Genomic DNA, 25,493 nt, shown 5'->3' with positions numbered 1-25,493 from the left:
AAAAGGTGACAGCTCTGGCGACTTCCCTGTGGTCCCGTGATTAAGACTCCACGCTCCCAATGCAGGGGGCCCAGGTTCGATCCCTGGTCAGGGAGCTAGACCCCGCATACCACAACTAAGACCTGGTGCAGCCAAATAAATAAATAAATATTAAAAAAAAAAAGTACAGCTCTGGTGAATACTGGAGCCAGATGTGCTCTAATATCTTTTTCTTCCTTCCTTTTTTTTTTTTTTTTGGCTGTGCCGCACAGCTTGCCGGATATTAGTTCCACGACCAGGGATTGAACCCGGGCCACAGCAGTGAAAGCACCGAGTCCTAACCACTGGACCGCCAGGGAATTTCCCCGGATGTACTGTAATACACGGTCACCCTCAGAAGTTTTCTGGCCCCCTCAGCGCCACTGAATTATAGAGCACAAATGGTTACGGTCAGGAAAGTCCTTTTCACACAGCAAATTGGGCGTTCTCCTTGCCCCTCCACACCCCTAGAATATGAGATTTGTTTTTTGAATTTTATTTTATTTTATTTTTTATACAGCAGGTTCTTACTAGTTATCCATTTTATATATATTAGTGTATATATGTCAGTCCTAATCTCCCAATTCATCCCACCACCACCACACCCCCGCCACTTTCCCTCCTTGGTGTCCATATGTTTGTGCTCTACATCTGTGTCTCTATTTCTGCCCTGAAGACCGGTTCATCTGTACCATTTTTCTAGAGAGGATATGAGAGTTTTTATCACTAATACCAGAGAACATAGTGGGCATTGATACCCTACAAGGTCAAGCTCTGCAAACCTATGTCTGCGAATCTGCCTCTGGGTTAGAGTAATCAGACCAGTGATGAGGGGAACACCAATTGGGAACGGTAAGCCTGCCACCCCCGGGGAAGAGTGGAAACTGTCAAACAATATAAATTGCCTGGGTGGGTGGGGCTTAAGGGAATAGAAGAAACTATCCCAGAACTGCACTGAGTGGGAATGGTACGTTCTGCCCATAGTACGTTCAACAGCCTGGTATGGCTGGTTAAAAAGCCAGAGGGCTCATGGCGGATAACCGTGGACTACGGAGAGTTGAACAAGCCCCATCCATGTGTCTGTGCCCAACAGTGCCACCGCCTTCAGTACCTTGGCCGCCATCCTAGGAACGTACCATGCGCTACCTGACTTAACGAATGCTTTTTTCAGTCTACACCTGGCCACTGAGTCACAACATCAATTTGCCTTCATGTGAGAGGAGCAACAATGGACCTTTCAAGTGCTTCCTCAAGGCCACCTGCACAGCCCCACCACATGTCATGGGATGGTAGCCCAAGACCTGTCTCTATTCTCCTTCCCCACATCAGTAAAATGGGCTCATTACACTGATGAGATGATGTTAACGTGTGAAGACTTGCCTCTGCTGCGGGACCTTCTGCAGACTTTGCTGGAACATCTGTGAGGACGAGGATGGGTGGTGAGCCCTCAGAAAATTCAAGGCCCAGGCACCCCTGTAAAGTTTTGGGGAGTTGTTTGGTGGGGTAAGACGTGCATTGTTCCAGAAGCTGTGGTTGATAAGGTACAAGCCTATCCAACCCCTAAGAATATGAAAGAGGTGCAAGCAGAACTCCCCCGGTGGCGCAGTGGTTAAGAGTCCGCCTGCCAATGCAGGGGACACGGGTTCGAGCCCTGGTCCGGGAAGATCCCACATGCCGCGGAACAACTAAGCCCGTGTGCCACTACTACTGAGCCTGCGCTCTAGAGCCCGCAAGCCACAACTACTGAGCCCACGTGCCACAACTACTGAAGCCTGCGTGCCTAGAGCTCATGCTCCACAACAAGAGAAGCCACCGCAATGAGAAGCCCGCGCACCGCAACGAAGAGTAGCCCCTACTCACCACAACTAGAGAAAGCCCCCATGCAGCAACGAAGACCCAACGCAGCCAAAAATAAGTAAGTAAATAAATATATATATATAAAAGAAAGAGGTGCAAGCCTTTGCAGGGATTTTGGGGTTTGGGGGGACTTTTATTCCCCACCTGGCACAGTGCCTCCATCCCTTATGCCGCCTGATGAAGAGAAGGCACACGTGGAACTGGGGATCAGGGCAGCAAGCTGCCTTTGAGATGGAAAAAGTACTAGTGAAGCTGATCGCAGCTCTGGGCACCTCCCAAGCAGGGCAACCGTTTAAGTTAGATGTGTCTGTGACTTCGGAACACACTGTGGCAGAGACAACAGGAGAGGAGAGCACCCTTAGGATTTTGGTCCCAGCTCTGGGGGGGGGGGGGGACAGAAACCTCAATGTACCCCTCATAGAGCAACAGCTCCTTGCAGTGTACACAGAACACCCCACCAGCTATAGCCTCTCACGAAAGAACAGCATATCATGGTAAGAACGTCCCTTCCTATCAAGGGTGGGGTTGAGACTATGTTCTATGGGCCCACCTCTGCCATGGCTCAACCCCCACGTTGACTAAGTGGCCCATTTGCAACAGAGGGGCACCCTGCCTGCCAGCCCACTGTCTCTAGAAATTCAAGTGCTACTAGGCCCTGAAGAGTATGTAGATCCTCCAAATTCCCCTGCCTCTATACCTGGGGTGTCCTCTGCAGCCTGTAGAGAGGCGGGGTGGGGGCAGGGATCCCCGCTGATGCCTGGTATACAGTTGGGTCTAGTCGGGGCAACCCACCCACATGGACTGCATTTGCTATTCTGCCCAACACTGACACCATCTGGCTGGAAACAGGAACGAACTGCAGCAGCCAATGGGCTGAACTCAGAACAGTTGGGCTGTTCTAAAGGGATTAACCCTATGGCTTGGATAAAGGGAAGCTGAGAGATGGATGATCAGAAAACGGCCCTTGGGCTTCCCTGGTGGCACAGTGGTTAAGAATCCGCCCACCAATGCAAGGGACACAGGTTCAAGTCCTGGTCCGGGAAGATCCCACATGCTGTGGAGCAACTAAGCCCCGTGTGCCACAACTACTGAGCCTGCGCTCTAGAGCCCGCAAGCCACAACTACCGAAGCCCGCGTGCCTAGAGCCTGTGCTCCACAACAAGAGAAGCCACCACGATGAGAAGCCCGTGCACCGCAACGAAGAGTAGCCCCCGCTCGCCACAACTAGAGAAAGCCCACGCGCAGCAATGAAGACCCAGTGCAGCCAAAAATAAATTAAATAAATTAAAAAAAAAAAAGAAATCAGCCCTTGTACAAGATGTGTGAAAAGACATTTGAGTTCATCCGCAAGAGTCTGAGGCAGCCCTCACTGTCTTCCACATCCTGGCTCATAAGGCACTGACATCCCCTGGCAATCAGAAAGCTGATGCCCTAGCCAGGGTACAAGCCCTAGCAACGGACCCTTCAGTAGATACAGCAGATTGGGTGCATTGAAAAAACAGCCACTGTAAAGCCTGGGTGGGATGGCATATTGCCAAGGATACCTGATTGCCCTTGAAATATGGTGACTTGGTTAATGCAGTAAATCATGACCTATGTGTTCTAAACAATGCCCAAAGCAACTGCCAAAGGAGTCTGGGGGCCACGCATCGGAGTTGAAACACGCTACACTTGGAATGGAAGATGCACCATTAACAGAGGGGAGAAGGTGGGAATTCCCTGGTGGTCCAGTGGTTAGGACTTTGAGCTTTCACTGCTGAGGGCATGGGTTCCATCCTTGGTTGAGGAATTAAGGTTCCACAAGCCATGTGGCCAAAAAAAAAAGAGGGGAGAGGGTGAAGGTCTGGTCTGGCATATTCCGCCACGTGGCCCCTGCCCCCGCCCCCATCCTCACATCTGACAGTGTTGCCTCCCCAGCCAACATGTATGGTATGTACACGTTCTGTTTTCCACTGTTGCAGTCATTTGGCCGCTGTCTTGTTTCCCTCCATTGGCCTGGGGGATGTTACAGCACACACAGGTGCCCTTACTAACTAACTGCATCCAGCAAGCCTTAAATGATAACCAACAAAGCCCATCCTTAGGTCTCTAATGAGAAAGCTGTCCTCCAAAATAGGATGGCTTCGGACATGATTACTGCCACGCAAGGAGGCACCTGTGCCATTACCCAGAGTGTTGTGTACCTGATGAGTCTGCTAATGTATGTTCTTTACTAAGCCCCTCCTGCGGCACCCCTACTGCTTTCCTCGGCCTGCAACCTCCTCACCTAGTCTCTACCTCCACCCCTCTTCCGGCACCCAACCTCAGAGGAAGTTAGAGGGAGATTGGCTCTGCAACCCTGCAGGCCCTTTAAGTGGCTGCTGCCGCTCCAGCTCCTTTTGCTGGCTTCCGGAAGGAGGACGTGGACCACAGGGCAGATGTGGAGCTTCGGCTTGACCTCCTGGTGAGAGGCAGCTTCTGGGCGAGGGGGCATCTCTCCTGCTGAGTGTTGTCTTACGGCAGGGGGCAAGGAGAGGGGTGAGTGGGGCTGTCTCCTTTGGGCTCATTTAGCCTTGTTTCTTCCTTACACATCTGGCTTCCACATGGGAACACAGTTACAATAGTAATACCACTAGTAGTAATAATAATAGGGCCTGCTATTAAGACTTCTATGCCAGCACTTTTGGGCATTATCTCAATTAATTCTTATCACAATCCACGACATAGGTATTATACCCGTTTTGCGGGTAAGAGAATGGACTCGGAGAGGGTAGGACGTTGCCTAAGGTCCCAGGACTCGTGGGAGCCAAGTCACAAGCCGACTGTCCCCGCACCCAAGTCCACCTAACTCCTACTGCTGCAGACACCCCTCGGGAATCCAGGGACCACTCTCCCTGCCCTGAGGCGCACTTGAGGCGTGACCTTGGGCTAGCTCCTTCCCTTTCTGGACCTCGGTTTCCGTAGGTATAACCCGGGCTAACACCTTCTTTCCTGATCATCCACCCGCCGCGCGCGCCAGTGATCACACAAGTGCGGTGCAGTGAAAAGCCCCTTTTCATCCCCAGACCGCACAACCCGGGGCCGCAAAGGAGAGCGCGGGAGACAGCGGCGAACCAGGCCTTTATTTCGGGGCGGCAAGAGGAGCTCCGAGCTCAGGTGCCCCCGGTTCTCCGGCTCCGGGCTCCGCCCCGGCGCCGTCTGAGCCCTCGGCGGCCTGGTCGCCGAACACAGCTTGGTGCGCAGCAGCGACGTAACTGCAGCCGCTGGGGTCGGAGAAGCGCAGCTGTATCAGGGGCAGGAAGCGCTCGGTGGTGAAGTAGCGCAGGGCCGGGCGCGGGGCGCGCAGCGCCTGGAGGAAGACCTGCAGCGGCGGGAGGAGGCGCGCTGGCCGGGGCTGGGCTGGGGAACCGCAGCGCTGCCCCCGCTCCCGCAGTCCGGCCCGGCGCTCACCTCGGTCACGTCCTCCGGGTCCTGTCCCGCCTCAAGAAAGATCTGCTCGGAGTGGATCAGGTAGCGGGAGAAGAGGCCGCGGGTCTCGGCGTCCGCGCGGTCCAGCACCCCGCCCAGGCCGCCCTCCAGCTTCTCGGGGAAGGCGGTGTGCACCGGGCCGCACTCGATGAGACTCAAGCTGCCGGCGGGAGAGCGGCGGGTGGGCGGGGGCGAATGGGAGTCCGGGAGGGAGGGCCGGAGAGGGGCTGCGCCCGGCTGGCGGGCGCTTCGGTAACCCGAGCATTTGAAAGCGGTTTACTGCCGGAAAAGAGCCCCCACGTCCCTTGGAGAGTGTGTGAGAGAGGCTCTGGCGTCATTATGCCACCCTGGCTGGGTCCCTTAACAGCTGTGTGACCTTGGGCCAGTCACCGAACCTCTCTGGGCCTGAGCTTCCCACTAACAATACCGACGCCTCACCAGCTAGGTCGGCAGGTGGCGTGAGAGGGCAGGCGCCAAACGCCCGGTACTGTGTCTGGCACACAACAAACGGGCGCCGCACTAAGGAGGGGCCAGGGAGAACGCCTGAGAGCGATTCCAACAAAACAGGGTGCTGGGGTTCCCAAAGTCAGTGTTCAGAGGGTCCCGGGGGCGGGGCGGTGACTCACTGGACCCCGAAGGGCTGCAGCAGAATCGCCAGACTCTCGCACAAACCCTCAATTGCAAACTTGCTGGCGCAGTAAACGGCGTTGAAGGGAAGAGCTTGGAGGCGAGAGGAGGCTGCTGAGGCGCGTCGAGGAGGGGAGCCGCGGGGAGCGGGAGGGGCCCGGGGCAGTTTCACCAGGTCCCACCTCTTTTATTAGACCCCCCGACTCTCCCGTTGAGCCCCGCCTCCTGCGCGCCTCTGCTTCTTCCCCGGCTTCCACTCACCCATCAAGCCTCCCACGCTCCCGGTCACCAATATGCGTCCCGAGCGTCGCCGCTTCATGTCCGGCAGGAAGGCCTGCAGCATCCGCACGGTACCGGTCAGGTTCACATCCAGCACGGAGCCCACGGCGCCCTCCTCGTGTGCCTCCAGCGGCCCCACCAGGCCCCGGCCTGCGTTACATACTGCGGGGAGAGAGACCGAACTCCGCTCGCCTCACGCACGGCCCTCCTCCCGGCCTGTCCCCTCGTGCTCCCTGGGCCTCGGGACGTCTTGGTTTGGACGCAGGGTGAGGAAGGCTCCTGCACTAGTTTTGCAGGGAGACTCACCCAGCACGTCCACGCGGCCCTCGGTCACGCGTGCCCGGGCAGCGGCTATGGAATCTGCGTCCCTCACATCCAGCTGCAACATCTCCAGGGAGCCGGGAGGGCACCCTCGGGACCGGGCGGCCTCCCAAAGTGGGCCCTGTGCCATCAGGTCCCTCAGCGTGGCGTACACTGGAGGTTCAGGGAGAGGACGAGGCTCTGAATTTCGGGCTTACAACCCTACCTAGGCCCCGTTGGACGAGGAAGGAGCTGGTCTCTGCACCCCAGTCCCCTCATGTACCTTTGAAGCCCTGGGATGGGTCGGACGCCAGGCGCAGGGCCAGGTGTAGGCCAATGCCGGAGGAACAGCCAGTGATGAGCACCACGGTGCGGTCCATGGAGCTGTGCTGCGTAGGGAGAGGCCCCGGGAATGCTGGGCGCTGGTCTCTGGGATGGATATCACCTGCTTTGCCCCGCCTCTGCCTGCGTGGGTCCCCACCCCTTGTTATGTCTACAGCACAATCTCAAGGCTGAGACCTACTGCGAATCCCTGGCCTTCTCTCCCCAACCTTCTCTAGGTCAAGGCAGAGATGAGGCCACCCCTTAGAACACCCCTTCTTTAAGTTGCTAGTCAGAGGGAGGGTGAAGCTTTGCAAACAGGAGGTGTGGGCTCCCATGTGGGCACTGAGCGCCCTGGGCAGATCTTTGCCTGGCAAGCCTCTGTCCCACAGGGACAATTATAGTTGCCAAAGTTTGTTGCTGAGGGTGTGAAAGTAAATGTTTTGGAAGGGCGTTCTCAGTTCAAAGGTCAGGGGTTAGTTTAAAACTGAGGGGGGGCTTCCCTGGTAGCGCAGTGGTTAAGAATCCTCCTGCCAATGCAGGGGACACAGGTTCGAGCCCTGGTCCGGGAAGATCCCACGTGCCGCGGAGCAACAAAGGCCGTGAGCCACAGCTACTGAGCCTGCGCTCTACAGCTCGCGTGCCACAATGACTGAGCCCACGCGCCACAACTACTGAAGCCCGTGCGCCTAGAACCCATGCTCCGCAACAAGGGAAGCCACCGCAATGAGAAGCCCGCGCACTGCAACAAGGAGTAGCCCCCACTTGCGGCGTGCCGCAAATTAATTAATTTAAAAAAAGAATATTGGATAATTGGAGCTGAGCACTCAGGAACTCGACGGCTGCCAGGCTCTTGGTTTTAATGCATGCTACCTGCAAAGTAAGACAGGCTTTTGCTAACTGGACATACTTCTCAGTAACTGAAGGAATGGAGCGAATACTAAATGTTTCCCCTGGGGAGGTGTCCTGTCTCTTCAGGGAAACATGGTCAGTATTCTGTAAAGTCACCCTGGCCTAAATGATTACTTGTTCTGACCAAGGTATTTATTAGGCTATTTTAAAGTCACAGCATCCAAAGAATGTCAAATAGTTCAGCTAGCCACAGAGTCTAAGATCCTGTATCTCCTGGCACTGTGGAAGCACCACACCACTGACCTAAGTGATTCCTTTTTTCAGTTTTTCAATATTTTATCAATATAAAACTACTGCCACATCCTTCTACTTTCTTTTATGTCTTCTTCAACCTAGGAGAGACCTCAAATCTGAAAGTATTCTCTACTTCTCATCATTAGCACATGTTTTAGCTTTCTAAATATTTGTATTTAACTCTTGTTTCTAGGGTTTTCTTTTTGCAGTTTAGAAACGTTGAGGAATATTAGGACTTTATCCCTTCTGCTTGATACAGCAGGGGTGGACTGCTAGCCAGTCTAGCCTAAGAGAAAAGTGGAAAGATGCTTCACCGAGCACAGCGATTAACCCAATACAAGTTAGATTTAGAAGGAATGTTGTTTAAATTACCTCTTCTAGCCTGAATACATGAATTCTTTCAGATCAGGAAAGATTAGAAGAAGCAGCCTAAAAACTCTTAACAATGTGACTCAGTGGTAGATGACAATGAGAAGCAGCAGATTATAATTTGGTTTGTGGGATGCGATGCATGTGCTATGATAGGAAACCTGCAATGATGGTTGAACTGGTAAAAAACACTGCATAAAATTTGCTGTAAGATATACAGAGACTTGTTTTCTGTACTAAAGTACTCTTTTTAAAAACCGTTGAACTCCATATTGGAGCACAGCCGACTAACAATGTTGTGACAGTTTCAGGTGCACAGCAAAGTGACTCAGCCGTACATATGCACGTATCCATTCTCCCTCAAACCTCCCTCCCATCCAGGCGGCCACATAACATTGAGCAGAGTTCCCTGTGCTATATGGTAGGTCCTCATTGGTTATTCATTTTAAATATAGCAGTGTTGTACTAAAGTATTCTTTTTTTTTTGCGGTATGCGGGCCTCTCACTGTTGTGGCCTCTCCCGCTGCGGAGCGCAGGCTCCGGACGCACAGGCTCAGTGGCCATGGCTCATGGGCCCAGCCGCTCCGCGGCATGTGGGATCTTCCCGGACCGGGGCACGAACCTGCGTCCCCTGCATCGGCAGGCGGACTCTCAACCACTGCGCCACCAGGGAAGCCCTAAAGTATTCTTATAAGAAAAATAATTATTTGTAAGAAAGGTTTCCTGTGTCAAGTATTTGCGCAATCAGAGCTGAATTGTAGATATTCTTGTAATATCTAGTTATTTTGAAAGATTTATATAATGAATTCTGGATATATGACCAACAAAACTGATGGAATCAAACAAAACACTCGAGGAAGCTGAGGTAAGGGGACAGGGAGACCTGACCTGACCAGTGTTCATGCTATAGCCCGGAGTCCTCCCCGGCATCATGGCATTGACATTCTGACACACAGGTCCATCAGTTTATTAAGTTGTATTAAAACAGTACTTTAATCCCACATTTGGGGTGGTGGAGGAAGGCGGCTCGGCTCCCTCCAAACCTTCCATGCTTGATCCCATCAGCATGAATTCCTTCACCCAGGCCTGGGGAACTCCTGTGATGCTTGCCTAGCCTCAGGCCCTGGGAACCTGCCCAGGCCTGGAATTTGGGGAAAACATGGCCCAAGGGTGCTTAATCTGTCACAAGGCTCCAGCCACCCACCGGGGGTAATATTTGAGGAAGAGCTTCTTGGCCAGGTCCACTGTGTCTCCTTGGGGCTGGCTAGGATACCTCTTTGTGCTGAGGACGAAGGTCTGTTCCAGCTGGAAGGCATTCTTGTCAAACTGGTGCTGTTGGAAGGGGATGCCTTGGACCAGGCTCTCGACCAGGGTCTCCGTGAAGAGCCGCCAGCGGGGGGCGTAGTAGTCGGCCACCAGTCCCGCCAGCTGTTTGTTGGCGTAGTCTAGGATGTTGCCCTCTGGCCCCCACAGGGTCAGCTGGTAGCGGCTGTTCTGCTCATAGAAGCGGGCCTCAGTCTCACTGACGGCAGCCACCCGGGCCTGCTCCAGCCAGCTGCCCAGCAGGAAGTGGCTGTCACTAGCCAGCACCTTGTCCAGCGCGGGCAGGAGCTCATAGGCCAGGACGCCTCCTGCCCTCATCAGGGGAACCAGCTCCTTGTTCAGATAGGCGGTCCTCACCTCTTCGTAGTACAAGCTGACCAGCTCCTGGACTGCCTGGCGAGTGACGTCCACCAGGTCGTAGCAGAAGGCCGGGCTGGAGGCCAGGGTAGGGGTGGCTGACAGCAGCAGCCGCCACGCTTCCCGTACATCCGATCGGTTGTACCAGACATCGGTAACCATCTGCAGGGATGGCCGCCTGACCAGCGGGCTGCGATTGTGTCCACTGCAGCCCTCGCCAGAGCAGTTGTAGACACTCCTGAGAAGCAGCCTCCACGCTGCCTCTGCGTCCCCATGGGAGACCCCGTACCGCCGGGCTGCAAAGCCCGTCACCCAGGCCCCCAAATCTGCCACTGGGCCCTTCCGCCAGCCCAGCTCAGCCATGAGGGCGTAGACCACCTCGTTCTGGCCGATGCCCTCAGGGGTCATGCCCGTGCCTACCATGGTGGAGTTGGGGAAGAGGCGGGCGGCTGTGGGGCCTCGGTCCACAGACTCCAGGGCCCCAAACAAGCCGTGGTTGCCCCCGAAGTTATGCAGCATGCACCAGATGAAGGGCTGGCCCTGGAAGGAGGCTGTGCGGACGTACACGGGCTGGCTCTCAGCAAACAGGTCCAGAACCAGGAGGCGGCCACGCGGCACGGCCCCCAGCACGGCCCCCACCTGGGTGGGCCCCCAGAACTCGGGCTGGTGCTGGAAGAGCCAGCCTTGGAGCAGCCATACGGCGTCAGGGTCCACTGTGGTGGGACAGTGGGGACAGAAAAGAGGGTGGTAAGAGGAGAGGGGGCAGGAGAGCATTCACCCCATTGTACAGATGAGGAAACAGAGGTCCAGAGAAGTTAAATGACTCTATCACAGGACACTCCTTCCCCTGAAACCCACCCCACCCCACCCCACCGCAGCCAGAAGGGCATTCCACAACACAAGTCCTCCCCATCTCCTCTTCCTCCCACTGGGAGTGCCAGGGTAGCGCTATAAAGCTTTACAGAGCATCAGAATTACCCAGAGGGCTGGCCCCCAGCCCCAGGCATTCCGATTCAGGAGGTAGGGGAGGTGCTGAGAATTTGCACATCTGACAGGCCCCAGGGTGATTCTGATGCTGCCGGTCCGTCCCGGGTCACACCTGGAGCATTGCTGCGCAAAGCCTGAGCCCATATGCTCCTTCCTGGCTGACACAGAGGCCTCCCCAAGCCACTCCTGACCTGGCCCCTCTCTGCCCTTCCCCTGTAAGTGGCAGGAAGGAGAGCTGGGTTCACATTTGTGCATCTAGAAGGGTACCTACCAGCTTGGGGCACATCCCCTAACCTCTGGCCTGTGTTACCTACTTCAGCATGGAGGTAGAGACCAAATAAAATATTTTCAATAGCTAGCACTTAATGACACTTTACTCTGGGCCAGGCGTGATTCTACTTATGAGGTAGCCCATTTTGCAGATGAAGCAGCTGAGGCACTGGGGGGCACTGGCGGGGAGGTGATTCATTGCAAGTCTCACAGGCAGGAAGTGGCACTGCCTGCGCTGGAGCAGGGTATCGGGCTCCAGAGCTCACCTCTCAGACACAGTGTGATTCAATAAGATGGTGTGTGTGTGTAGAAGTGCTTGGTAAACTGTAAAGTGCTGTGTGTCACAGTGAGGTGTTATTATTCCCAGTCCCGCCTCCCACCCCCCACTGACCTCTGCCAGCCCCATCTCCCTGAGGGTCTCGGGGCGGGGGGGGGGGGTCTTCCCTTTCTGACCTCCCCTGGCACCGAACCTGCAATCATGGCCTGGTAGACAGCGGCGGTGGCTGCAGCCAGGTAGGAGGGCTCCGAGGACGGTGGCTGCATCTCGTTGAAAGTATCGGCCCCATAGATGTGATCCGTGCCAAACTCTTTGGTCAGCTCCCGCAGGAAGAGGCTCCCCACCATGGGGAATAGGGGGTCTTCCGGAGCCAGGAGGAAGGAGCAGGAGTAGGAGCAGTTGAAATGTCCCCACCTGCCCATCTGGGTGATATTGGCCTGAGGGAACACCCTAGTTGGGAGGGAGTGTGTGTGTGTGTGTGTGTGTGACAGTTCAGACGTTTACCGGAGGCTGACCAGTAGTCATCTCCAGCCTCACCAACTTCTGCAGTTCCTGGGTCATTCATGCCTCTGTGCCTTTGCACATACTGTGCCCTGTGCCTGGAGCCCTCTCCTCCTCCCTCCCCGCTTATGCATCTGGCTTCTCCTCGACATCCTTTAACTTTCACCTGTCTGGAAAGCTTTTGCTGTCTCTCCCCCTCCCACTGGCTGAAACAAATGACATCACCTCTGCTCTGAGCCCTTGCTGCACCCTCCCTTCCCCAAGCAGAAGTGACCTCGACGGAGAATTGGGCCCACATATATCCCTGCCCTTATCACTGTATTGTATCCCCCTGGCCACGTATCTCCCGCTGGGGGCGGGGCCTCTGTGCACCTTTGCGGCTGCATCCCCAGGCCCCAGCACAGGGCCTGGTCGGGCAGCCCCGGATAGCCTGATAAACGTTGGCTGAATGTACGAATGAGGTTCCTGCTGTCCAGTTGGGGAGGCCAAGGAGTGGCCAGTGAGGCCGGCCACGTGTGCTGAGCGCTGACGGTGGTGGGAACCAGGTGCTCATGTGTATGAGGGAGGTGGTAACCAATGCCGGGGGCCCCCCTGCAAGGCTTCCTGAAGGAGGGGAGGCCTCAGCCGGGCCCTGAAGAATTTTGCCAGCCGCAGGAGAGGATGGGCGGGTAGCACAGAGGAACAGAGGGGCAGGAAGGACAGAGGAGATCAGTGCACCCCTACCATCACTAAGAGCTGCCGTCTGCTAAGACTCCTGCCAAGTCATAGATACATTTTACAAGTGAGGAAACTGAGGCACAGAGCAGGCACGTCATCTGTCCGAGGTCATGTGGCTAGTCAGTAACAGAGCCAGGAATCAAGCGCAGGCCTGCATCTAGAGCTTATTTTTCTTTGACTCGTGCCTGACAGGGGAATATAAATTCTCTGAGCTGAATGGAGGGTGAGGGGGGACCTCACCTTGTGAGAGCCTTGGGGACGTGCCCTGCGAACGCTGGCAACACGGGGATCATGCCAAACGAGCGCATCCGGTCAAGGATCCGATGCTGCGAGGAACGGGAGGGGCGGCAGTGAGCACGGCCCCCCGAGGCGGGAGGCCCTCACTCTCTCAGCGCACACGGAGTCCCCACCATTCAGTTAAGGGCCCCGGGGTGGGCCGAACACCACCCCCAACCCCAGGCCTGTACCTGTCCAGCACCAATTCTGCTCCTTCCCTTCCCCATCCTTTTACCTGCAGGTAAACCTGTTTGAGGTGCCAGGAGGGGGGCAGGGGGCCACTCCAGGTGTGCAGGTTGCCCATGCGCCCCCAGGCCAGGAAGGCAGGACCAGTGAAGTACTCATCGATCTCTGTCTGGGTCAGGCCCAAGGCCAGATACACCTGAGGAGGAGGGAGAGCCCCACACGTGTAAATCATTTATCTCTATTCATTGACCCATTCACTCAACATACGCACATTCATCTCTTCTCTGGGCTGCACCCTACGGTTACTAAGACAAAATCCGATCCCTGCCTGCGAGGAGCCCGAAGTCTGGGAGAAACAGATCCGTGACCAGGTGAGTTTGCGAATGTCACCCTTGTTGCATGGGTGAGGTGAGGCACAAAGGGGTTCTCCCCAAGATGTGGAAGGGGCCTTAGAAGGCTTCATGGAGCAAGGAGGGCTAGAATGATGGGTGAGGGCAGCTCTGCAGGGAGCTTAAGCAGCCCCAGGTGTAGCCAGAGCGCTCAGGGCTCAGGTATGGAAGCTCCCAGGCCGGGCAAAGCCTGAAGGCAATGGGGAGCTCTTGAGTGCGTTAACAGTGGAAGGTCTCCACCAGATGTGCAATTCAGAAAGGACACTCTGGTGGAACCTGGAGAGTTAGGAGTCTTGCTTTGAAAGGAAAATATTGCTTAGAGAGCTCTCCAAGCTCTCACGGCCGGGAGGCCATTAAGGCAGTGTAACTTTTCACGTCTCAGACTGGATGGAATCTGACCTTTTGATCTGATCAAGTTATCCAAAGAGCCTGCTAGAAATTCAAGATACTTATTGGACTCTTACCCTAAAATAACTCTCAATTCCTTATGAACAAAGATTTTCCAGCTTATGTCAGAGTCAGTCACAGTTCTCACGAGGCAATTTTTAACAATCTCATGGCTTAAAAAAAAAATGAGCCCTTTTTCTTCCTCAGAACGCTCTTTCAGGATTACCCGAGCCCGCAATCAGTAAAGACCCCGAATAAACTCTTCTTATTCGCAGCCTCCTGCGTTAGTTTTTGGCTGATGCTGTTCAGAGGCTCTGGCAGACTGGGGTCCAGGCAGAGGGGATGAGAGCCTGAACTGGGGTCATGGGTAAGGATGGAGAAGACAAGGCAGATCAAGAGCTGCTAATGAGACAGAATCCACAGAGGCAGCTGACTGACCCACGTGAGGGTGGGGAGAGAGGGGAGGCCGGCTTCTTAGAGTGTTTACAGTAGGGTGCTGGGGTCCAGCCCTGGGTAAGTGCTCCTGTGTGTTTGTCTCAACCATGGAAGCTGGGAGGCTGGAGCCATCACTCCTGCTACCAACAGTTCTGGAGCCCTATTCTCTGTGTGCCAGATACTGCGTTGATGTGGGGGAGGCGGGATGCCTGGGGTGTGGTGGGCACGCACCTGCTGCCAGATGGCCTCCTGGCCGCTCCAGGCCAGCGCCAGGTTGATGCCGTTCAGCGCCATCCAGTCAATCTCCTGCTCCCAACGGGCCCAGTCCCACCACACGAAGGAGTAGCTTTGTGTGCACACGTTCTGGTAATAGCGGTACCTGCAGGCAGGGGCGTGAGCTGGGGCGTGGCCCTGGGGGCAAAGATAATGTCCCTCACCCCTGAGGGTCCACAGCCTGGGGAAGAACTTGGAGGGCGTCCCGGTCCTGGAACAGCTCTCCACACCACCTAGATCTAACCCAGAAAGACGTGGCTCCAGACGTGAACTCTACTGCTTCACTCCCGGATCCACTCCAGGTGGAGCTTGAGCTTCCGAAGGTGCCCACCCACCTGCGCCCAGCACTCAGCTCCCTAGCCTCCCAGATATTTGGGAGAGCATATTCCGTTTTCATTCCTACTCTGTGTACAGCGTGTAAGTGCCATATGGCAAAGTTGGCCCCTGTCCTGAAGGGGGGGGATCCCTCTCCCCACAGTCTAATGGGGAGGCAGCTGTGTGAATGCATCACCTCGGTGTAGTGGGGCAAACGCTAGAACAGAGGCCTGTGACAGGGCTGGGGGTCATTCCTCAGTAAGCACCTTCAAAGAGAGGGGTGGGGGAGGAAAGTAATGGCATTTACCGATCGCCGATTATGCACCACAAATTCTACACCCCGCACCGTGCAAATCCTCACAATCAAAGCGGCACCACTGCACGGTAGATGACATTATTTCCATTTTTCAGATGAGCCAGCCGAGGCTCAGAGAGGCTAAGTGACCTGCTCAAAGATACAAGGCTTTTAGAATCAGACCTGGGGTCTGAAGCCAGGTCGTGCGACCCTAAGGCCAGCGCTTCCTGGCAGCCCGGCGCTGAGAGTGGGGAGGGGCGGGGACTTCAGCTTGGGCTGGCGCCCGGGTGGGTGGAAGCGGCGGGGAGCTGCAAGGGAGCCGAGGGTCGAGGTCCGGCCGCGGTACCTGTTGGGCGTGGCCTCGGTCAGTTCCTCCGGCACCACGGGCAGCGGCTGCGGCAAGCGCAGCTGAGAGCCCGACCAGGCCACGTGGCAGCCGCAGAAGTCGCGCAGGTAGCGGTGCAGCCCCGCGGCGGCGGCCACGCCAGTGGAGCCGAGCACCCGCACCCGCGCTCCGACGCCGCCGCCGCTCAGGCGGTAGGTGTCCAGGCCGGACTCGGCCGCCAGGGCGCGCTCCACCGACACAGAGAAGGCGGCCGCCGGCCCGGGTCCCAGAAGCCGGACCAGCAGCTCCCTTACGGCCGCCGCCTCCCGGGCCTCGTCCCCGGCCGAGCCCCCCGCCGCGGTCAGGAGCAAGAACCCCAGAGCCGCGGCCATCGCCACGGTCTCCATGGTCCACGGGTCTCAGCCCGCTGGGCACCAATGGGGACTCGGGACCAGGGGCGTGACGGCCGCGTCCAATCAGCTGAGGGCCTCAGGTCACGCGGAACTGAAGGTAAAGCACCGGCCGGCGGCTGAGAGACCAGCTTCCGGGTTCCACACCAGCTCCTGAGGGTGTTTTCTGATCACACGTGGTGCAAGAGCGCGTGACCCTGGTGACTTCAAAAGTCCGGGGCCGGATGTGACTCGTAGTCCTTCACAACTGCCTTCAGATACAGCGCGCTTTCACATGCAGATCACTTTCCTTCCGTCCATCTTACCACCCAATAAGTATTTGAAGTTGATTTTGTACCAGGCACTGCCACCCCTCTTCCGGGGAGACCTACAAACCAAGTACTTATATAAACAAAGATTTACATTATGCAGTTGACCCTTAAACTTTGCATGTGTGTTAGGAGGGCCGACCCTCTGGCAGCCAAAATATAACTTTACAGTCAGCCCTCCTGTATCCAGGGTACCGCATCCGCGGACCATGCAGTATTGTAGCACGTATTTATGGAAAAAAATTCGGTTTGGACCCGGCAGTTCAAACACATGTTGTTCAGGGGTCCACTGTACTTGTGATGCTGTGCACGGTCCCCAGCCAAAGGCTTCCAAAAGGAAGTGACATTTAATCCGAATTAAGTTGGGATTGTCCAGGAGAAGAGGGAGGGGAATACCATTCTGTGAAGAAAAAAATGCATATATGAAGACCCAGGAAGGGTAAAGAAAGAGCTGAGCAGATCTGAGGAACTAAAAGGTCAGGAAGCTGGAGGAGGGATGCACCATGTGAGCCTGGACTGGCCATGGGGCAGGGCCTAGTGGGTGTGACAAGGGCTCTCATGTGATCTGTAAGCGGTAGCAGCAGCTGAACAGGATGGGAGTTATCTTCATTTTACATCCTGGGAAACTGAGGGCCAGAGATAGGAAGTGACTCTGCAAAGATCAGTGACCAGTAAGACAGCAGGTCTGGGACTAGAACCAGGAACTCTTAACTCTCAGATAAGTGTTTTTGCCACTATCGCCCAAGAGATGCAACTTTTCAGTCTGCTTACCAGCAGGGAGGGTTTGAGTGGGGCTGTGTGATGGCCAGGAGTGGTGGGCCCTTTTATAAAGACTGAACTTTCTAAAGGGATTCTGAGTCCTTTTGGAGGCAGGTGTAGATTTTTCCAGGTTGTCAGGCCTGAGTGCAGCTGCTTAGAGACAGAGAAGGGGTCAGAGGAGGGTTGCCAATCCAGGAAATCCAGAGCCTGGACTGAAAGAGAACATGGGAGTCCACTGAGCTTGCTCTGCCCCTCTGCCCCCTGCCCCCAGCTGCAGACTCAAGCTGCAGTGCCCCCTGCCTTGTTCCCAGCTCAGCAAGCAGCTAGTTCAGGAGGTGCAGCCCTGTTCCACCCAGTTCCTAATATCAGAAGGCTCTCAGCTTTTCCCAGAGAGCAGCTCCTAGACCTGCCCAGAGAGATGGGTCCTCATGGAGCTATAGCTTGTAGCCCCCCAGGCCTCTCTACACTCCCTCCAACACCCCCTTCCAAACACCTCTAGCTTCAGGCGAGATTTGTCAGACTCTCCTCCTCCCAGGACCTGTTTTACCAGCAATTTGGATCTTAAGGAACACATTGCTTGGGGGAATTGGGCTGCAGGTCCACCGTCAGGCTCAGGGTGCCTCTCTGTGGGGTCTGGATTCATCCAGAATGGCAGACGGATGCTGGCAGGGGCAGCAGGTTGGGGACACCATCCCGGGGGGTTGGTAGCACATTCACAGCCTGAGCTCATGGATGCTTGGCAAGAGTGTCACCGATTACTCCAGGTGTGTCACACTGTCTTTCTCGTCTTCCCCACCAAGCTGGGAACTCTTTGAGGACAATAGGGGGGCTGGTTGAAGAAATTAAGTTGCATCAATAGGATGAAATACCAAGCATTTGCTAAAAAAAAATAGAAAAGTGAGGAAGATGTGTTGGTGCTGATTCGGAATGTTCTGCAAAGTGTACTTTTTAAAAAGAGGTCAGGGAATTCCCTGGTAGTCCAGTGGTTAAGACTCAGTGCTTTCACTGCCGAGGGCCCGGGGTTCAATTCGGGGGACTAAGATCTCACTAAGCCGCACGGCCAAAAAAAAAAAAAAAAATTTAAAAAGATGTCAAATCAGGGGCTTCCCTGGTGGCGCAGTGGTTGAGAGTCCGCCTGCCGATGCAGGGGACGCGGGTTCGTGCCCCGGTCCGGGAAGATCCCACATGCCGCGGAGCGGCTGGGCCCGTGAGCCATGGCCGCTGAGCCTGCGCGTCCGGAGCCTGTGCTCCGCAACGGGAGAGGCCACAGCAGTGAGAGGCCCGCGTACCAAAAAAAAAAAAAAAAAGGTCAAACCAGGACTTCCCTGGTGGTCCAGTGGGTGAGACTCCGCTCTCCCAATGCAGGGTAGTTCGACCAGGTTCGATCCCTGGTCAGGGAGCTAGACCCTGCACGCATGCTGCAACTAAGAGCCTGCATGCCGCAACTAAACATGCCGCAACGAAGATACCATGTGCCTCAACTAAGACCCAATGCAGCCTAAATAAATAAATAAAAATATTTTTAAAAACCAGCTAAATATTGAGTTTATTAGAAAAGAGATGTCAGGGGCTTCCCTGGTGGCACAGTGGTTGATAATCTGCCTGCTAACGCAGGGGACATGGGTTCGAGCCCTGGTCTGGGAGGTTCCCACATGCCGCGGAGCAACTAGACCCGTGAGCTACAACTACTGAGCCTGCGCGTCTGGAGCCTGTGCTCCGCAACGAGAGGCCGCGATAGTGAGAGGCCCGCGCACCGCGATGAAGAGTGGCCCCCGCTTGCCACAACTAGAGAAAGCCCTCGCACAGAAACGAAGACCCAACACAGCAAAAATAAATAAATTAATTAATAAACTCCTACCCCCAACATCTTCTTTAAAAAAAGAAAAAGAAAGAGATGTCAAATCACTGGGTAAAAGTACGTCCCATTTGTGTGTGTGTGTGTGTGTGTGTGTGTGTGTGTGTGTGTTTAAGGCTATGTAAATAGTGCTCGCTTTGGATAAGGTACTGGGACGCTGGAGCCGAAGACTCACTTTTATATTAGGGCCTTTTGTACTGTTTGATCCTTTTACCACGTGATACATTTTATTACTTTTTCTCCCCGCTCCTATCTCATCTCTTTCGTTCCTGCCAGCCTCCCCTCTGTCTATGCACCCCAGAATCCCTCCAGATCCCTTGTCCCTCTGCCCTGCCAATCCAGTTGCCTGCCTGTCACAGCCCTGCTAGGATCCCACCCATCTTACCTGTGGGGAGGAATGAGTCCTTCCCTGTCTGGCCACCAGGGAGCAGCCTACGCCTTGCCTTGGGTAGGCTGGAGAGGGAATGGCAGGCAAACAGGCTCAGATCTGAGGGGAGCTCCAATGCCCTTTCCACCCAGGGCTCCTGGGTAGAAAGAGACACAGTCCTGCCCAGGTCCCCAGTGAGGGACAGGACAGGAGGGGGGGGCAGTTCAGAAGGTGGTGATGGAATTGTCCCTATCTTTATAATACTGAGCAGGCCCAAAGTCACCCTCTCCACATTGGTTCTAGGATGGGAAGCATTCGCTGGTTGGGGGCACAGATTCACTAAGCAGATGCCTGGGGTCCAGGGATTCCACAGAAGGGGATCAGGGTAAAGGCCAAGAGTCTTAAAAATAGGAGCAATGGAGCCATCCTGTTCCCCACCCCCACCCCAGGGCTCCTGGGAATTCCCACACCCTCCAGGGCTCAGTTCCCAGTTGGTCCCATCTTTAGCTGGCTGGGCTGGAGGCAGCCCAAGGCCCTAGATCCTGGAAGCTCAGCTTAGCCAGTGACCCACTGGCCCAGGTCTTCTCATCCAGGCTAGGGGGGAATTTCTTCCCGGGCAGGTCCTAGTCCTCCCTCCCCAGCCCCATTTTATTGATCTATACCAGAAAGTTTACCAGTTTAAAGTGTACAACTCAATCATTCTTTAGTATGGCCACAGAGTTGTGCAACTGTCACCATAATCTAATTTTACGTTTCATCATCCCCCAAAAGAAACCCTGCCCCCAACCCCATCCAGCAGCTGGTCCTAGGCAACCACCCATCTGCTTTCTGTCTCTACAGATATGCCCATTCTAGACATTTCACATAAATGGAATTATACATTATGTGGCCTTGTGTCTGAGGTCCATTCTTGTTGCAGCGTGTATCAGTACATCATTCCTTTTTATTGTAGAATAATACCCATGGTATGGATATACTGCCTTTTGTTTACCCACTCATCAGCTGATAAACGTTTGGGTTGTTTCCATTTAGGGCTATTATGAATAATGCCGCTACGAACACTTGTGCACAAGTTTGTGTGCACATTTTTTCATTTTTCTTGAGTAGATATCTAGAAGGCAAATTGCTGGGTCCTAAGTTAATCCTACGTTTAACATTTTGAGAAACTGCCAGGCTGCTTTCCAAAGCTGCTGCACCATTTTACATTCCCACCAGCAGTGGATGGGGGTTCCAGTTTCTTCACATCCTTGTCAACACTTGTGATTTTTTTTTTTTTTTAATTTATCTTTGGCTGCGTTGGGTCTTCATTGCTGTGCACGGGTTGTGGTGCACGGGCTTCTCATTGTGGTGGCTTCTCTTGTTGTGGAGCACGGGCTCTAGGTGTGTGGGCTTCAGTAGCTGTGGCACACGGGCTCAGTAGTTGTGCCTCGTGGGCTCTAGAGGGCAGGCTCAGTAGTTGTGGTGCATGGGCTTTGTTGCTCTGTGGCATGTGGGATCTTCCCGGACCAGGGCTCAAACCCATGTCCCCTGCATTGGCAGGTGGATTCTTAACCACTGCACCACCAGGGAATTCCCTACACTTGTAATTGTCTTTTTAAAAGTATTCCCTTCTTAGTGGGTGTGATGTGGTGTCTCCTCGTGGTTTTGATTTGCATTTTCCTAATGACTAATGATGCTGCATACCTTTTCATGGACTTACTGGCTATTCGTGTTTTCTTTGGAGAAATGCCTGTTCAAATCCTTTGTCCTTTTAAAAGTTGAGGCATTTGTCTTTATTACTGAGTTGTAAAAGTTCTGTATATATTCCAGATACAAGTTCCTTATTAGATACATGCTTTGCAAATATTTTCTTCCAGTGTGAGGGGAGTCTTGATCCTGTCCTTCGAAGCACAAAAGTTTTTAATTTTGCTAAAACCCAACTTATCTTTTATCTTCTCTTTTATCACTCATGCTTCTGACATCATATCTAAAAACCACTGCCTAAGCCAGGGTCAGGAAGATGTACTCCTATGATTTCCTCTAAGACTTCTCTTATGTTTAGGTCTATGATCCATTTTGAGTTAATTTTTGTATATAGCGGATAGCAGTCCAAATTTGTTTGTTTCCATGTGGGTACCCGGTTGTACTAACACCATCTGTTGAAGACTGTTTTTTCCCCAGTGAATTATCTTGGCCCCTGTGTGGAAAATCAGTCGACTATACATGTTAGGGTTTGTTTCTGAACTCTCAATTCTAGTCCATTGATTCCTAGTTATCTATCTGAGTCAGTAACAGAGAAGAGGTTAAAAGGGCTCATTTACCTGAATGTCCACCCTTAACTTTTTGAGGAGTGGATGCTGGGTGTTGTACCCAGGGCTGCTCCAGGGAGGGTGGCCTGTCAGGGAGGAGAGGGTTTGAGGAGCATGGAATGAACAGGGTGTTCCTGCCCCTCCTGGAGCAGCAGTTGGTAGCCTGCTGTTAACATTCCTGGGCAGCCCCTGCCCTGGAGGCCCCAAGAGGGAGGAATGGAGAGGGAGGGCTGAGAAAGAATGTGGTCACCTTACATGGCAGTGAGGAGGGGGAAGGCGCCCGCCCTGGCCCACCCCGCCTGCCAGGACAGCCCGCTGAGCTCTTGGGCTGCCTGCCTCAGCACCTCGAATTTTCCAGCTGCCCTCAGGAACCAACCCTACTCTGAGCCTCCGCCTACACCAAGGCCAAAGGCAATCAGGGCTCAAAATAGCCAGGCTGCTGAGCCTTGGAGAGCACGCTCACAGAACAGGGAGAGGAGGGTGGGCAGACGTCCAGGTCCCTGCTTCCCCTGGCTGTTTGCATATGTGGTGCAGAAAGTGGGACGGAGATGGGTCCCCATGTCCCCTCCCCCACATGGGTAGTGTCTGAAAAGCTGCCTTGGCTCAGGGAGTGGGGCTCAGGGAGTGGGAAAGCCCTTGGGAAACCTGAGATAAGGTGAGAATTTCACAAACTAAATGCCTGGCCAGGGCCACTGCAACTGCGGTCTTTGATCAGAGGAAAAAGCAGAAATGCTGGCAGAGGGAAGTGGCAGGTGTAAGGATACTAGGTGGGCTCAGGAGGGCTGAGCCTCGAGTGACGCAGGGGCTAGGGGCTGTAGGCACGCAGACAAGCAGCCTCCCTGACAGAGTCAAACACACTTTATTCCCCACGGGAATGTCTGAACAGAAGGGCCTTGGGCAGGGTTCCTGATAAAGAACTCTGCTTCAAACCCCTGCCGTAAACAGAGCAAAGATCATCATGTAAACCACAGGGACCTGACGGAAGGGGGCTCTGCACAAGGGCTGGGTTGGGTCACACTGGCTACTGTGCGGTGAAGCTGGGGCGGGCGGCCCAGCCTGGGAGGGTCCAGTGAGCAGCGCTAAGCAAGCTCCCAGACAAGCAGGGGGTAGGGGTGGGGTGGGAAGGGGCCGGACAATTGAGGGGGTCCTCTCGCCCACTGAAGGCGCGGGGATCGATTTAGCTGAGGCGGCCAGGGCTGCTGTGCCAACGCATGATTAAAAGGCCCCAAGATCCACGTCCTGGCGTGGGGGCGACAGGGGCGGTGGCCCTTTGGGGGTGCTCCCCACCAGCCCTGACAGGGCAGGGCCACGCAGCTCTCACAACTGCACGCACTGGCGGCCCTGCCAGCTGCCTCCAATCAGCAAATGGTGAATGACATTGACTTTCCCTGCCCAGGACCCACCTGCTCCACTTGGGGTTGGTGTGGAAGTGGGGAGGGGCGCCGGTGGGCAGAGCAAGGCAGGTCTGCAGGCAGAACCAGCCCTGACGACTGCAGTTCCGCACTCAAGACTCGTGATTGGGGGTGGGGAAAGGTCTCCGGGTCTGCACCAGGAAAGCATGGACTTGGACCCTCTGCCCCGAGGGCGTGCTTGTGGCCCACACATGGCCCGAGAAGCAGCCACCAGAGGAGCCAGCCAGGACCTCTGCTTTGGGTCCACCCTGCTGTGTATGTTATGCTGGGTGCTAAAGGGGCATTCTGGGAAGGAGGAGGAAAGGGTGTGAGTTCAGGGTGGGGGTCAGGAAGGTGGTGCAGGGTATCCAGGGGCCCTTGGGGCTGCCAGGGAGAAGCACGCACGCTGGCACAGTTGGGTCCAGCTGAATTCCTGATGAACGAGCACACTGAAGACCAGAGGGGGTGGGCAGAGGACAGAAACACCACCTTCCTGGACCCACCCCTGCTAATCCAAGAGTGGGGAGTGTTCAAGAGCACCCCATCCCCAACCAGGAAGGAGAGTGGCAGGAGCAGGGGCTCAAAGTCTGGGTGCGGACAGCGAAGGCGCTCCCTCCAAGCGCTCTGGGCTCCTGTGTAAATGCACAAACTGCTTCACCACCAGGGGGCAGAGGAAGGGCTGGACAGAGGCTGGAAGGGCAAGGAGGGTGCCCAGTGGGAGTGGGTTTGAGTGACCGCTCGGGCCCGCTTCTCTCCAGAAAAACCACTGCACTACAACACACAAAGCTGGAGGTGGCGGGGGACCCAGGAAGGGCTGGGTCTATCTAAATGACTCACAGGTGGCTGGGGGAAGGGTGGCAGGGATCACAACCAACGGCAAGCGGAGCACAGCTAATCACCGTGGAGGGAGCGGAGGGCAGAGGGCGCACAGCCCCCCTGAGGGGCTTATTCGTCAAGCTTCCCTTCTCGGATGTGCTCGAAGGAGAAGGGTAGGAACTTGAAACCCGTCCCGCTGTAGAATTTATTCTGGAATTCCACCCTGGAGAAAGAGAAGAAGAGACTCATCATTCCACAGAAACCTTTTGGGACTCCACAGCTGGGCCAGAAAGATGACCCAACCCCAAGCTCCCCGAGTCTCCTGCCGCCCACAAAGTCCAGACCTTGGCCTGCTCATGGCACACAAAACCCTAATCCTAACACAACCTCCCACTCGTGACGCCCAGGGCCTGCCCTCGGCAAGAGTGCACACCAGTGCGCTGGTCTGGCTTCCCTTCCTGCTCCGTCCTGCTCAGCGGAGAGTGTGTTTATGCAAAACTCTCTGCAGAGGGCCATGTGCAAGAAACGCTCAGCCGGCCTGAGCCCCTAACGACGGAAGAGCCCCCCAACACCCCCTTCCTGTCAGGGCCCACAGCGGGCCTCCAAGGGAAGCTTGTGAGTAGCCACCAGCTCAGCGCAAGGAACCCTGGCAGGCGCCACTGTTTTCTTGTTTATTTCTCTTCTTGGGGGGGGGGGGAGGGGGAGGAAGGAGAAGGGAGGGTTGCTAGTGAACGGTGGAGGCTTTCGACTTAGGGGAGGAAATTCCCAGGAAAGGGGGAAGTTAGGAGGGGAAGTCTTCTCAAAGCAACGGCAAAAACATCCTCCAACTACAAAAGCATCTAAGAAAGAATTCTTCTCTTGGGGACTGAAAGGAAAAACAGCTTTAGCTCCCTTCCCCGGCAGCCCAGCATCTATCCCCGATGCTCTCCCTGGGCCCTTCAAACTCTGAGGGGGCAGGAAGGAGCACACGCCTGTATGCAGAGCCAGGCTGCGAGTTCGCCCTGGATGTCTGCCCAGCAACCAAATCACCACCAAATATGGGCAGAAAAATGCATGATTCAGAGGATAAGAAAGCCAAGGAGAGTTGCCCTGAGGAATAGTTTCCACTCAGGGCTGTGTGACTCTGGGGGCCCCAGATCCCTGGGGCAGGCCGCAGGCAGCGGGTTGACTGTGACTGCACAGCAGGGCGCCAAGACGCTCTCCACCGTCATGCCCCTCACTCAGCCTTCAGCCAGGGCGGCCTCCCTCCGAGATAAGGGAGGAATCAGTGAAAAGGGAGTGGGAAGAGGACTGTCTGCTGGTAGCCCCGAGATGTCCTCAGAGGCCCCTTCAGCCCTGGGGCGCTGGCTGAGGAGCTGACTGCAGAGCAGCCAGCTCCACCCGCTGGGGAGAAGAGGGGAACAGAATTTTCTGTGTGGGTGTAAGAACAGGCAGCCTTCTCCCCGACCCCACATTCTGGGGGCCACACCAAGGCCCCCAAAGCCTCCCGGCCCCTGGAGGATTCCCATCAGTGTCTCGGCCAAGCCTCGCTCAGAGTAAATGGGATCCAGGAGAGGGTATTTCAAACTGCAGTCAGTCATAGGACTCAGCCCTGAGTCCCAGCTCCTGAGGCCTCCTCCGGG

At 55.1% G+C, this 25,493-nt stretch overlaps 3 protein-coding genes across 8 annotated transcripts in view; all 3 read right to left on the bottom strand.

The window, feature by feature from the left end:
* Positions 1–4,540: 4,540 nt before the first annotated feature.
* Positions 4,541–7,361, bottom strand: HSD17B1 (hydroxysteroid 17-beta dehydrogenase 1). The gene is made up of 6 exons (XM_032615107.1): positions 6,812–7,361; positions 6,535–6,702; positions 6,211–6,390; positions 5,949–6,042; positions 5,305–5,482; positions 4,541–5,215 (listed from the first exon to the last, which is right to left on the bottom strand). The coding sequence occupies exons 1-6, from the start codon at positions 6,906–6,908 to the stop codon at positions 4,976–4,978; spliced, it is 957 nt and encodes a 318-aa protein (XP_032470998.1). The 5' UTR covers positions 6,909–7,361; the 3' UTR covers positions 4,541–4,975.
* A 1,954-nt stretch (positions 7,362–9,315) lies between these two features.
* On the bottom strand, positions 9,316–16,137 carry NAGLU (N-acetyl-alpha-glucosaminidase). Its single transcript, XM_032615106.1, has 6 exons — positions 15,699–16,137; positions 14,701–14,848; positions 13,308–13,454; positions 13,037–13,122; positions 11,772–12,028; positions 9,316–10,757 (listed from the first exon to the last, which is right to left on the bottom strand). Exons 1-6 carry the CDS (start codon positions 16,082–16,084, stop codon positions 9,547–9,549), a joined length of 2,235 nt encoding a protein of 744 aa, XP_032470997.1. The 5' UTR covers positions 16,085–16,137; the 3' UTR covers positions 9,316–9,546.
* Positions 16,138–22,504: 6,367 nt separating this feature from the next.
* ATP6V0A1 (ATPase H+ transporting V0 subunit a1) overlaps positions 22,505–25,493 on the bottom strand; it is a 55,559-nt gene continuing 52,570 nt past the window's right edge. For 4 of the 6 annotated variants that reach the window (XM_032615100.1, XM_032615099.1, XM_032615104.1 and 1 more), the window contains one exon: positions 22,505–24,094. In XM_032615100.1, coding sequence (XP_032470991.1) covers positions 24,001–24,094 — 94 coding nt within the window. In that variant the 3' untranslated portion in view covers positions 22,505–24,000. The remainder of the gene's footprint in view (positions 24,095–25,493) is intronic. The other 2 variants (XM_032615103.1, XM_032615101.1) reach the window with 2 other exon arrangements.

This window comes from Phocoena sinus, chromosome 20, assembly GCF_008692025.1.
Source record: "Phocoena sinus isolate mPhoSin1 chromosome 20, mPhoSin1.pri, whole genome shotgun sequence".
NCBI lineage: Eukaryota > Metazoa > Chordata > Mammalia > Artiodactyla > Phocoenidae > Phocoena > Phocoena sinus.
This window is presented reverse-complemented; position numbering and strand designations above follow the sequence as displayed.

Bases quoted from the DNA above. Each gene is read 5' to 3' on its own strand.
- HSD17B1 (XM_032615107.1), bottom strand. From the start codon at position 6,908: ATGGACCGCACCGTGGTGCTCATCACTGGCTGTTCCTCCGGCATTGGC. The intron at 6,043-6,210 runs GTGAGTGGAAGC...CTCGCCTCCAAG, and splicing joins GAGCGTGGGAGGCTTGATGG to CTCTTCCCTTCAACGCCGTT. The intron at 5,216-5,304 runs GTGAGCGCCGGG...CCGCCGCTGCAG, and splicing joins ACCCGGAGGACGTGACCGAG to GTCTTCCTCCAGGCGCTGCG.
- NAGLU (XM_032615106.1), bottom strand. From the start codon at position 16,084: ATGGAGACCGTGGCGATGGCCGCGGCTCTGGGGTTCTTGCTCCTGACC. The intron at 14,849-15,698 runs GTACCGCGGCCG...CCCTGCCTGCAG, and splicing joins ACCGAGGCCACGCCCAACAG to GTACCGCTATTACCAGAACG. The intron at 10,758-11,771 runs GTTCGGTGCCAG...GTCCCACCACAG, and splicing joins CTACCAGGCCATGATTGCAG to TGGACCCTGACGCCGTATGG.